Raw genomic sequence first — 11,523 nt, 5'->3', positions numbered from 1 at the left:
TCTTTACCCTGATGGTGTTGAAGGACAGCCTGTTTTATCAGTTCTTGTCTCCCCATCAAGCACGTATGGTTAATAYTAAACTAAAAGTACAGTACCACCTACTGGAGGAGATACTGTTTGCACTGGTGTTTTTCTTGTCACCAAGTCCTGTTAGGGCTGATTGTGCTTTGGGACACGTGCTTTTGGTCCACACACAACAGTGATAAATAAGCCAGAAGTCCTGGGGCCTTCTCAACTCCAGTGCTCCAACGTGRTATCCACTCCTGTAAGTGTATTGATGCTAGAAAAGTACTTGCACAAAATAAACTACTGAGACCACAGCCACAATCTGAGCACTCCTCTTTGTAGATAGTTGCAACATGTTAAGCTTTAAGGCGGTATCGTTCCCTTAAAACTTGCTTATTCATACATAAATGCACATGTATGACATACCTAGCATTTTGGGCATGGGTGTCTGAAACTAAAGATAGCTTTAATAGGATTGAGAAGAATTACAGGGGTGCTGACACAGCAAGACACAAAAATAGATTAAAGTTAGCCTGCTAAAACAATAATCCATCGGTGCTGTCATTCTCCCATCAGTCAAGGTTACTCAGCTGGAATGCAGAACTATAGATAAAATACCCCTGTAAAAAAAAAAAAAAAAAAAAAAAAAAGAATAAACACTAAATATCATCTAATTTTCACTGAAGTCAAAGACAGAGAGCTCATCCAGACCTTGTCCTGGTCTGCAAACCTCTTCCCATGAAAGTGAGCTCCTGGTCACCATCAGAGAGACCAGGAACTGGTCTGATGCGGTAAGACTCAGGTCCTTGTGTTGGAGCACTTCTTTGGAAAGCTCCACTGTAAAACAGGCAAGCAATATTTACAGAAGTTGGAGCTGATTGGCAGGACTGGAAACACTTCTTTTAAAATAAGTTTTAATAAACTGTTTTCACCCAGAGTGAAAAGGTGAGGTCCCTCCTTTGGGGTTGGTATGAGCTTGAAATATGCAACACGGATGTGTCCAGCYTGGCTGGACAAGTAAAACTTTTGGACAAGTTACCTGCAAGTTACCTCTTGCAAGTAAAGAAATTATGATATTTTTCAGATATATATGCATAATTAGCGGTTCTTTTAAGTATCAGGCTAGAAAGAATTATGTTAGTTTAGTTAAGTTACCATTATTTCTCTTGTAAATTGACAATATGTTAAAATCAGACAAACATGCAGCAAACTTGCATTTATGGGGTTTTGTCTATTSTAGCAAAGAGCCAGAAGAGCTTTCTTATAATAAACAACAAAACAACTATCTGCAACATTAAAAAAAAGACAGCTGACAAACAATACAGAATATATACTATTCTGGTTTGGTTTGGTTTGGTTTCAAGATGTTTACCATTTATTGTGCATGTTCACAGGACCACTAAGCTTCTTCTCAGGTGAGGGATAATGTTAACTGCCATTGTCCCTTTCATCTGTCTCTAAATCTCAAAATCCATCATTAGGTCAAGGAAATCTTCCTCTAATCGCCATGTCCTTCCCTGGGAATAATTCAGAGTACTGCACCTGAGACCAGGCTGCTTGAGAAACCAATCAATAAAGGATTTATGCCTGCAATGTTTTGTTTGCAATATTTAAATGCAATATTTAGATTTTCTTGATGGCATTGCTTATTAGCATGGAGATGTGGCTGATTTAAAGGACTGGAAAGACCAGTAGAAGCAGCAGATTACGTTACCAAGGTAAGCAATGATGATTGCAAACTTCTTACTGCAAAACTGCTAAGAAATCTTCTTGCATGTTAGAAAATACAAGTATTTTGCTGCAAGACAGTGCAGATTTTAATATTACTGAATACTTTTTGGTGTTTCTAGTAGAGCAGAAAGCAGATCTTTACACTTGGCCGAATTCTTTCTCAGATATCCTTATTGAAAACATTCCTTCCCTGAACATAATGAGATTAAAGAAGTGAGTACCTTGGCCCCAAAAGAAATTTTGAAACAGAAATAAATAGATAAAATAAAAGAATAGAAAAGAAATAGATAAAAGAGCATAAGAGCTAGTAGCTAATCCTCCACTTACTACAGTCCTGTAAAAGGACAATGTTGCCTTCATTTTCTTGTAACTTAAACATATTGATGTGTATTAGTTAATATAAATACCTTTTACATCATAATGTTATAATATTTCTCATAGTAGTTACATTTAAAAAATAGGATAATATAAGCCAACTATTGGACTACTTAAATAAAATCAGTGCAGCAGTTTGTGACAGAAGGTAAGTTGAGGAAAATAATGTGCAGCTATAGAGCTGGAAAAATGGTAGTGATAGAATTTAATAAGCAGACAAAATTGTCTTGCCTGAAAAGACTCTGAATATAYATACAGTAGTGCATTGAAAGGGAAGTTCTGGCCCCACTGAGACTGATGGAAAATGTCCCTGTTCACAATTCCAGGGCTTGTCCCATGAATGCTATAAAGCCATAACTTCAACCCCAAATCAGGAGGCTGCCTGGTTCACACTGGACATAACTGCATAACCAATTCTGTATCTCAGACCCAGGAATTTTAAAACTCTGCCCTACTGGCTTTGACACTGGCAGAATTTGCAGATATCCCTGTAGTGCATATCCTGACTGACTGACTGACACGGGAAAACAGCCTCATCCCACAGACAGCTCAGTCTGAGATTCAGATCTAATGACTGGAGGCTACAGAGTAGTAAATATTTCCAGTTTCAATATGTAAGTAATTTTGAGGCATATTTAGTGCTCACTTTATGCTTCCAGTGCCTTGGGAAGAGGAAACCTTCTCTTTCCCAGCAAGTTTTATGCCTGGTTATTGTTCCTTTGGCAGAACACAGGGCACCATAAGTTGAACTTAGTCTAGGTATTAATGGAGCTGGAGGAATCTATTTATTTACAAAAACTGCACAGGAATTCCTCTTTATCTGAAGAACATACAACAGACAGATTTTTGCCCAAACTCCAAGGGCAGTTTGGCATCTACTGCAGGTGGGCAGGCATTTCCTATTCTCCTGCATCTCCTGTTCCACCACACCTCTGATTTTCTTAAACTTCTAGCATCAGGACGGCTGGATAAGTGATTTGACACCTCTTTATTCCATAGGTGAGCTCTGTTGCCTCCACTGTGGATCCATGGAGGATATAGGTCAAATAAGGGTGGAATTTTGTGTGCCAGCATTAGCAGAGCTTTCCCACCTGTAAGCAGAGATAAAGCAGCTTAATTCAACCCTGTGTAATTTCGGTCTGCACAATTTCAAATGCATTTATCCTTCGACACAGCCATTAGGCCACTGCTGAATTTATTGCTTACTAAATTTTATAAAATACCTTTTCTTTTTCTTTTTTTTCCCCTGTGTGTGTATGACAGCCTAGAAACGATCCTTACTCTTAATTATTTTAAAAATTGATATGCAGTGCTGGAGTATATATTTCTTGAAAGAACATACCTAAATGTTTAGTCTTCATTCTTCTGTTTTGTAGAGGGATGTAGAGGGCTATAATACATTTTGCAGTATGTATCATTAATTTTTGATGACTTCTGGAAACATGGGTTTCCTCAAATATCTCCTGTATAAGAATACTTTTAGTTTCATTGACTAATGAATACATAGCATAAGCCATTTAAAACCAGTAATAATGTTGCAGCTATATCATCATACTTATCTTTAGCAGTATGTTGGCCTACAGGAATGAAAGAACTTTCCTTAAGATTGGTTCCTTCTATGGCATTTGACTTCATTTACAGTGATCCTGTCAGTGATTTGTCAGTTGGTGGCCTACAGCCACRTCTATATTCTGATTTCAGCGTACTTATTTTAGTGGATAGCATTTGTATTGTAATCCTAATTGAAAGAGCCAGTYAAGAGCAGATTGCTCTCATTGACACAATTCATGCCCAAGGAGCTGGTGGTCCTGTTCCTGTTGAGACAATTGTAAGAACTGTAGTGGAAAGAGAGAGCTGAAAAGTTGGTGCATCAGAATGCACTACATTGATTATGTTTACTAGAGCATTTCATTTTTTTAATACTGAGATGGAGAGCACTAGAGATGAAGAGGCCTCACCATTTCTGCTGAGGAGTTTACTGCCTCCCTTCCTCATGAGCCACGTGGCTTGACTGCAGCAGTGTGCAGCACAGGAGCTGCTCCTTGCTCTCGGTAGGGTATGACTCACAGGCACAAGACATATTTGTGTTCCTTTTGGCATCCAGCCATCAAAGTGCTTCCCAGTCCTGCCTGCAGGATGCCACCTGTGCATGCGCCAACTTATCCATGCCTATTCAGTAGCTTTGAATCTTCGGCTCAAAACCAGCTGAAACTGTGGTAGATGTTTAAAAGACAATAGTCAAAAAGTGTTTCAATGTATGTGGTCAGAGTTGGGCAATGGACCTAAATGAATACTTTCTTTAGGGGAGAGGCGTGTTGAATGTTCTCTTTAGCAGCAGCTRCTGGGTCAGTCAAGACACTGAAGCACCTACAGTGCCCTTTGTTGTCTGGGAATAACACAGGAGACAAGGAGCTGGAAAAACTGTTGTTCATGTTGGAAGAGCAAAAAAACAAAGGATACATCTATACAAGAACTTATTAGTTTATTTATAGCTTATTAGTTCTGCTTGTTGTGAAATTACTTAATTCCTTTTGAAATCCATCTTTCTCACTTACTCAGGATAAGAAAAATTTAAACATGAAGATAGGAGTGATTGAGACCCATCACTCTCATACGGTTGTTCCCAGTGTGGTTGTGCAAGACACCAGTGAGAAGGACCCTAGGCAGATACAAGAAGAGGGAAACAGGTAAATTTATTACCCTAAATTTGCTACTGGAGTAAACGACCCTGTTATTGTTCTCTTGTTATTCCCTTCCCTTCATTTTTTTATTTGTATGAGATTAACCTGGTTCTGGATTTTTGCCTTCATCTACTTATCTTCACTCTATATTAATAAAGTTTTAAATACTGGGATATTTATTCTAAAATTTGAGAAATAAAATGCCTACTCTTTCAGTTTACCTAGATAACTCAGACCAGGATAAGAGTGGTGAGAAGCAGCTCTGTGACAATTTAAATGACAACATTATTATATTTTAGCAGATTCCACATAACTGTCCTGTTTTGCTCTTCCTTAGGCAACGCTATCTGCCTGGTATATTTGCACTCTACAATATTAACAACAATAGCAATAAAGATGAGTAAGTATTTTGGTAATTTTAGTCATACAATGAGAATACTACAATGTTTGTTGTTTAAATTGAGAAGACAAAGAATGATGTATATCTGAATCATTTCCTTATAAGCAGTTATCTCATATGATTACAAAAGATACTGCATATAAATTTGAAATTTATATGCTTCAAACATGTACAGTAGATGATCATTGTCAGTATCAAAGCTATTGGTATGATATCCATTAATTTACAATGAAAACGGTTCTGTGGGAAGGGGCCAGGCACTTAAGGGTAATTCTAACCTTAGTGAACTCAGATGCTTTTAATAAATAGCAGAGGAAGCAATGTGTATTCCATGAGTCTCTCACATTTTTCTTTTCCTTAGAGAGGAGAAGAAGAAAAAGAAAAAAGAAAAGAAGAGGTAAGGCAGAGTTATAATACTACTAGTTAGTAAGACATTTAATTTATTTCCAAATATGTTCTAACTTCTTCTGTAATGATGGAAAATATAAATCTATTCCTAGCAAGTCAGAAAAAAAGAAGGAAAAAGATGGAGAACAAAAGAACAAGGAGAAAAAGAAAAACAAAGATAAATCCAAGAACAAAGAAAAGAAAGAGGAGTGAGTATTTTTCATTTCGATCCTACTATGTTGAGTCTAGTAAAGAATGCTTTTGATGTAAAACTGAATTCACTCACGGACATCCTGCAGACAAGAGGCTTATAGTCCAGTGAATGAGAGGACTGACTGCTGTGTTCTGCCTGAGGTAGGGCTGTCCTAATTTAACCCACATGACCCTAGAAGGAGAATACACATGCTTGGAACTGATCTGAAAACAATACTCAAGRAGAAAAGATATTCAACATATTCTGAAGGAGATCCTTGAAAATTTGGAGTCACATTATATAATAACCTAAAAAAATCACCTTATCACACCTTATCAGCACAGTGTAAATTCTGCAGCCCTTACTCTTTTGCCTGCTTCCTCAGTGGCTTCACACATATATTTAGAAATAGGGATGAAAGAACAGAGAATACAAAAGTTCATAAATGGACAGAAGGAACTGTTGGCTGATCTTTTTTCTTCTTCTTCTTTTTTTTTTTTTATAATACTCTACAGCAAAAGATCAGCCACTGTAAAACAGGCTCTTCTATAAATGATGGCACTTACAAGCCAGCAAAGTCATACTAGCAGCTAAAAGTTCTTGCTCTGCCCTTTGCATTTCACTTGTTAATTTCATAGTTTTCTGGACCAGAAAGAGAAACTTAAAATCATGTAGTGAGGAGCAGTGTTGTTTATCTGTCTGTTCTTTGGTTTGTCTATTGGTTTCTCTATTTCAACAATGCCAGTGTTTCTTTCTTTTTCAGTCTTAGACTTTTGCCTTAGACACAAGGAAGGYACCTTGTGTCTCAGTTAACACTGATATTCACATAATCATTCTGGTTTGGAAAGATGATCAAATCAATTATCAGACAAGACCACTAAGGAAGGAAACAAATTATTTTTAAAGTACTGACGTGCCAAAATGTCTTTCCGTAGCAAAATCTAGACTCTGAAGTTTAAGACTATAGTTTTACCTAATAATTAGTTTCATGCTCTCCATGTATTCAAGCAGTTCAAGCAGGAAAGTGTAACTTGAATAACTTTTTTTTTTAACAGTAGCAGTTATTGTTAAAAATAGTTATGAATATTTTAGTTTAAATCTTAAATCTTTTTTTTTTTCATGACTATCACTCAGGAAGAAGAAAGAAATTTTCATTATTGATCCAGCAGGAAATATGTATTACCATTGGTTGTTCTGCATCACAATGCCTGTCATGTACAACTGGACCATGATTATTGCTAGGTGATGTTAATAATAATGTACTCTCTTATTTCTCGTGAAGTAATTACAGTGCTGTACTTTCCCATATTAAAAGCTTCCTGGTTATCAGACTRAGTGGATAAAAATAGAGCAGATAAAATAAATAAACCAGAAGTCCCATGCATCTTGAAAATCCCTACCATTCTTGCCAGCTGGATTTCTGCATATTCACAGAAACCGATACTTCATTTTTTCCATTTTTATGATTTCAATGAATAGAAAGCATAGCTATTAACCAAAGACTGGGAATGTTTAATAAATAACATAAATTCTTGGTCTCATAAGAAATTATTAGGCAACATTCCCATCTGGCAATCCCAGTTGGCATAAGTGTTTGTTGTCCATACAATTATACAAGACATTTTCCTGTTTTGAATACTTGAAAATATTATGTAGTCCAAATCATAAACATTTCCTAGAAGTAGATAGGTAAACAAGGTCTGCAGAAGAACTGTAAAATGACTACATTTTGGCTGATATGACAGAGATCCTTCAACCAGTATATTAAAAAAATGACAAATTATAATATCCCTAAGTATTTATTCAACGATTATCTCACACAAGTATTTCATCTCCATTTCATGACAATTTACTTTTTTTCTTCTCCTGTTCAGAGCCTGTTTTGAAGAACTTCAGAATGACTACTTAGCAATTTGGTTCATTGCCGACTATGTTTCTGATGTCATCTATGTTGCTGACATGTTTGTACGGACCAGAACGGGTACGTATACCAAATGATTAAAGATTCTTATTCAGATATTTGTGTTASGGAGTATAAAATATTCAGAAGAGCATTATTTTTACCAGTTGGGTACTCTGGATAGGGAACAAGAGTGAAAAAGGACATGAAATAGAACTGTAAAAGACCTATAAAAGATTAGTAGACCTGTGACTTCTAAAAACACACAAAAAATCCCTCATGAACACCTTACTGAGGGAATACGCAAAGCCCGTGGTGTGAATAAGCTGGATACAAGCTCTTCTGCCTGGAACTGTGTGCAAGGTAAAACCAACCCACAACATGGGAAACRAGGCAGGTGAGGACTCTGTATTTAAGGTTTTTCAAATAGTTGCATGATTTTCAGAACTGTTGAGAAATTAGGACATCCCATCGGGTCAGTGGCAACTATTTCTTTTAAAAACTTATATCCAGAGGTATTGAATAACTACACTTAATATGGGACTGAAACTCTCGTGCTTACACTCTTCACCCTTGTTTTATCCACCCTTCTGTAGTCTGCAAAGTTCCCTCATTCCCAGCCTAGGTGTTCACCAGGTAGTACAACAGTGGAGGGAAAGCCTCCACTAGAAATGTGGATACCTAGAAATGTGTAATTTTAAAAGCACTACAGTTTAGCTGGAGCTGAACCATATAGTTCTAAGTAGAATATTTGGAAGTAAGCAGTTGTTTATATACATTAAAAAAAAAAAAGGAACAACTATAACCTTCAACCAAACACTGACTGGCATTAAAGAGAATGCAGTGAAAGCTGAAGTCAAAACACTTTTTAATATTTTAAAATTTGATTTTAGGTTACCTGGAGCAAGGTCTTCTGGTGAAAGAAGAAGAAAAGCTTAGAGAAAAATACAAGACATCTTTTCAATTCAAATTAGATTTTTTGTCCATCATACCAACTGATCTCCTATACTTTAAGTTAGGACTGAACTACCCAGAATTAAGAATAAACAGATTACTCAGAGTAGCTCGTATGTTTGAATTCTTCCAGCGAACAGAAACAAGGACAAACTACCCAAATATCTTCAGGATCTCTAACCTCGTCATGTACATCGTGATCATCATTCACTGGAATGCCTGTGTGTACTACTCGATCTCCAAAGCTATTGGATTTGGGGCTGAYACATGGGTCTACCCCAACACATCCCATCCCGAATTTGCCCGTCTGACTAGAAAGTACGTCTATAGTCTCTACTGGTCAACACTGACCCTGACTACTATTGGGGAAACGCCCCCTCCTGTAAGGGATTCCGAGTATTTCTTTGTGGTTGTTGACTTCTTGGTTGGAGTATTGATTTTCGCGACCATTGTTGGTAACGTGGGCTCTATGATCTCCAATATGAATGCTGCCCGAGCAGAGTTTCAAGCACGGATTGATGCCATCAAGCAGTACATGCACTTTCGGAACGTAAGCAAAGACATGGAGAARAGAGTCATAAAGTGGTTTGACTATTTGTGGACAAATAAAAAGGCAGTGGATGAAAGGGAAGTCTTGAAGTATCTCCCAGATAAGCTACGAGCAGAGATTGCAATCAATGTTCACCTGGAAACACTGAAAAAAGTTCGGATTTTTGCAGACTGTGAAGCTGGGCTGTTGGTTGAACTAGTCCTGAAACTCCAGCCACAAGTATACAGTCCTGGAGATTATATTTGCCGAAAGGGGGATATTGGCCGAGAGATGTACATTATCAAAGAAGGCAAACTTGCAGTGGTGGCTGATGATGGAGTCACACAATTTGTGGTCTTAAGTGACGGCAGCTACTTTGGAGAGATTAGCATTCTTAATATCAAAGGTAGCAAAGCTGGCAACCGAAGAACAGCCAATATTAGAAGTATTGGTTACTCYGACTTGTTTTGTTTATCTAAAGATGACCTCATGGAGGCTTTAACAGAGTATCCAGATGCAAAGGCTATGCTGGAAGAGAAAGGAAAGCAGATCTTGATGAAAGATGGATTGCTGGACATTGAAGCTGCAAATTTAGGAAGTGATCCTAAAGATATAGAAGAGAAGATCACTTTCATGGAAGGATCAATGGACAGACTACAAACAAAGTTTGCCAGGCTGTTGGCCGAGTATGATGCTTCACAACAGAAACTGAAAAAAAGACTTACACAAATTGAGAAAATATTGAAGCCAGTTATACAGCATGAATTCTCAGATTTAGAAGAATTAGATCCATCCACAGACAAACCCGGAGTGTCAAAAGTAGAGTGAAAGGAAACCTAGGGGTTGCCTATAAGACTTAGGGTCAATTCTTGYATGGAGCTGAATACTTTTATTTCCAGTCTTTGCAGGACCTGGCTATTAATTATGAACAATTATTTTGTGAGGTAATTTCACTCATCTACTACATGCTGGCTTAATCTTAATCTAAATCTGGATGGTTCAAAGCCTATCTGATCTTTCCATAAAAATAATAACATATACATAATACTGAAGACTATTTTGCTCCATGCAATCATATGGTAGCTGCTGAACATGGACTATCATGTTTTTAAGATCTTTGCTTAAAAATTTGTCTTGTGTCTCTATCATAACTGTGTGCGCTGGCAGACAGCAAGGRGAAGAGACAATAGAAAATAGCCAGACTCTTGAATCTTCTGTAGCTGCTGCTGGGGAAAGAATACAAGAGCCTAGATAGGACCTATATAATTTTATACAATGACAGGATATTTCTTTCTTCCACTCTAACTGCTGATATGGTAGTAAAACCTACTGCTTCATGTATCARATAAATTTTCAGCCACTTTAAGAGCTATTTTTTATTTTTCCTCTAATTTATTATTATTATTTTTTTCCATTGGCAATGGAATTTTTTATTAACTGCGATTCCAGACTTGGTTGAGTATTTTCAGTAGATTCTGGTCATGGGTACTTAACATTGGAAGAGTTTGATGGYGAAAGGGAGTTGGAGAATGTGTTCTTCTGTGTTTAGGGCATTTGAATGTCCTGGGCAATGGCGCTGTATGTCTACATAAAAACTAGTGTCACTTGATAATATCTCTGTACATCCATTCCTTTTCTTAACAAAATAGTTATTATATATGGAATCATTTTTAGAAGTGGGTAAAATATGACTTCTGTGTGTGTGGTTTTTTTTTTTTTTTTTTGGTCAGACTGTTTCTAGCTGTGTGGAGTTTCTTCACTACTGATTTCTGCAGAATAAAATCTCCCRAATTTACTTCAGTGAGGTCGCTAAATGTGCTTAATTGCTGGGGTTTAAATCTAAGGTAGTCTCGAAAGGAGGAGAGGCTGGGAAGAAGACGACGCTCATGTTCGGTGCCCACGCGTTCCCCTTTCCCCTCCTCAGGGCAGCAGGGCCATACCCGCTCAGGGGTGTCGCCAGGCGCCGTTTGGCCGCCCATAACGGTCGCGCAAGCTGCTAACGGCTGACTCCAACGGCAACAGTGACAGAGACTTCCCCAGCACTGCTCCTTTGAACCCCTACGCAGGGAACTTGCGCTAAACCACAGTTATTCCCGCTTGTCCGTCCGAGAGTCTCACACCCGCCCCAAATTAAAGATAATTCACTTGAAAAGAGGCCCCTCTGACGTGTTTCTTATTCAAACACCCTCTAGTGTGGAGGGACAGAGACGAAGTGCGCACGCGCGCCGCGCCAGAGCATTATGGGTGCTGTAGTTCCCGGCGGGAACGCTCCCGCCTCGGCACTTCCCAGCGGCTGTGCGCGCGGGGGCTGCCGGGAGTTGTAGTCCTGGGCGGGCAGGAGGCGCCGTCTTCCCGCTCCGCTTCCGG

At 38.2% G+C, this 11,523-nt stretch overlaps 2 protein-coding genes across 2 annotated transcripts in view; both read left to right on the top strand.

Annotated features, from left to right (window-relative positions):
* The first annotated feature begins 1,679 nt into the window (after positions 1-1,679).
* Positions 1,680-9,984, top strand: CNGA1 (cyclic nucleotide gated channel alpha 1). Its single transcript, XM_026033582.1, is given in 8 exon segments — positions 1,680-1,724; positions 4,672-4,800; positions 5,123-5,197; positions 5,565-5,590; positions 5,694-5,789; positions 6,908-7,015; positions 7,648-7,754; positions 8,567-9,984. Coding segments are annotated over 7 exon segments (1,941 nt in total). The 5' UTR covers positions 1,680-1,724; positions 4,672-4,689.
* A 653-nt stretch (positions 9,985-10,637) lies between these two features.
* Positions 10,638-11,523, top strand: part of NFXL1 (nuclear transcription factor, X-box binding like 1) — a 43,483-nt gene continuing 42,597 nt past the window's right edge. Inside the window, exon 1 of the mRNA XM_026033622.1 lies at positions 10,638-10,641. Coding sequence (XP_025889407.1) covers positions 10,638-10,641 — 4 coding nt within the window. The remainder of the gene's footprint in view (positions 10,642-11,523) is intronic.

The sequence above is a fragment of the Nothoprocta perdicaria genome, unplaced genomic scaffold, assembly GCF_003342845.1.
Source record: "Nothoprocta perdicaria isolate Ctin4 unplaced genomic scaffold, notPer1 scaffold_13, whole genome shotgun sequence".
Classification (NCBI taxonomy): Eukaryota; Metazoa; Chordata; class Aves; order Tinamiformes; family Tinamidae; genus Nothoprocta; species Nothoprocta perdicaria.
This window is presented reverse-complemented; position numbering and strand designations above follow the sequence as displayed.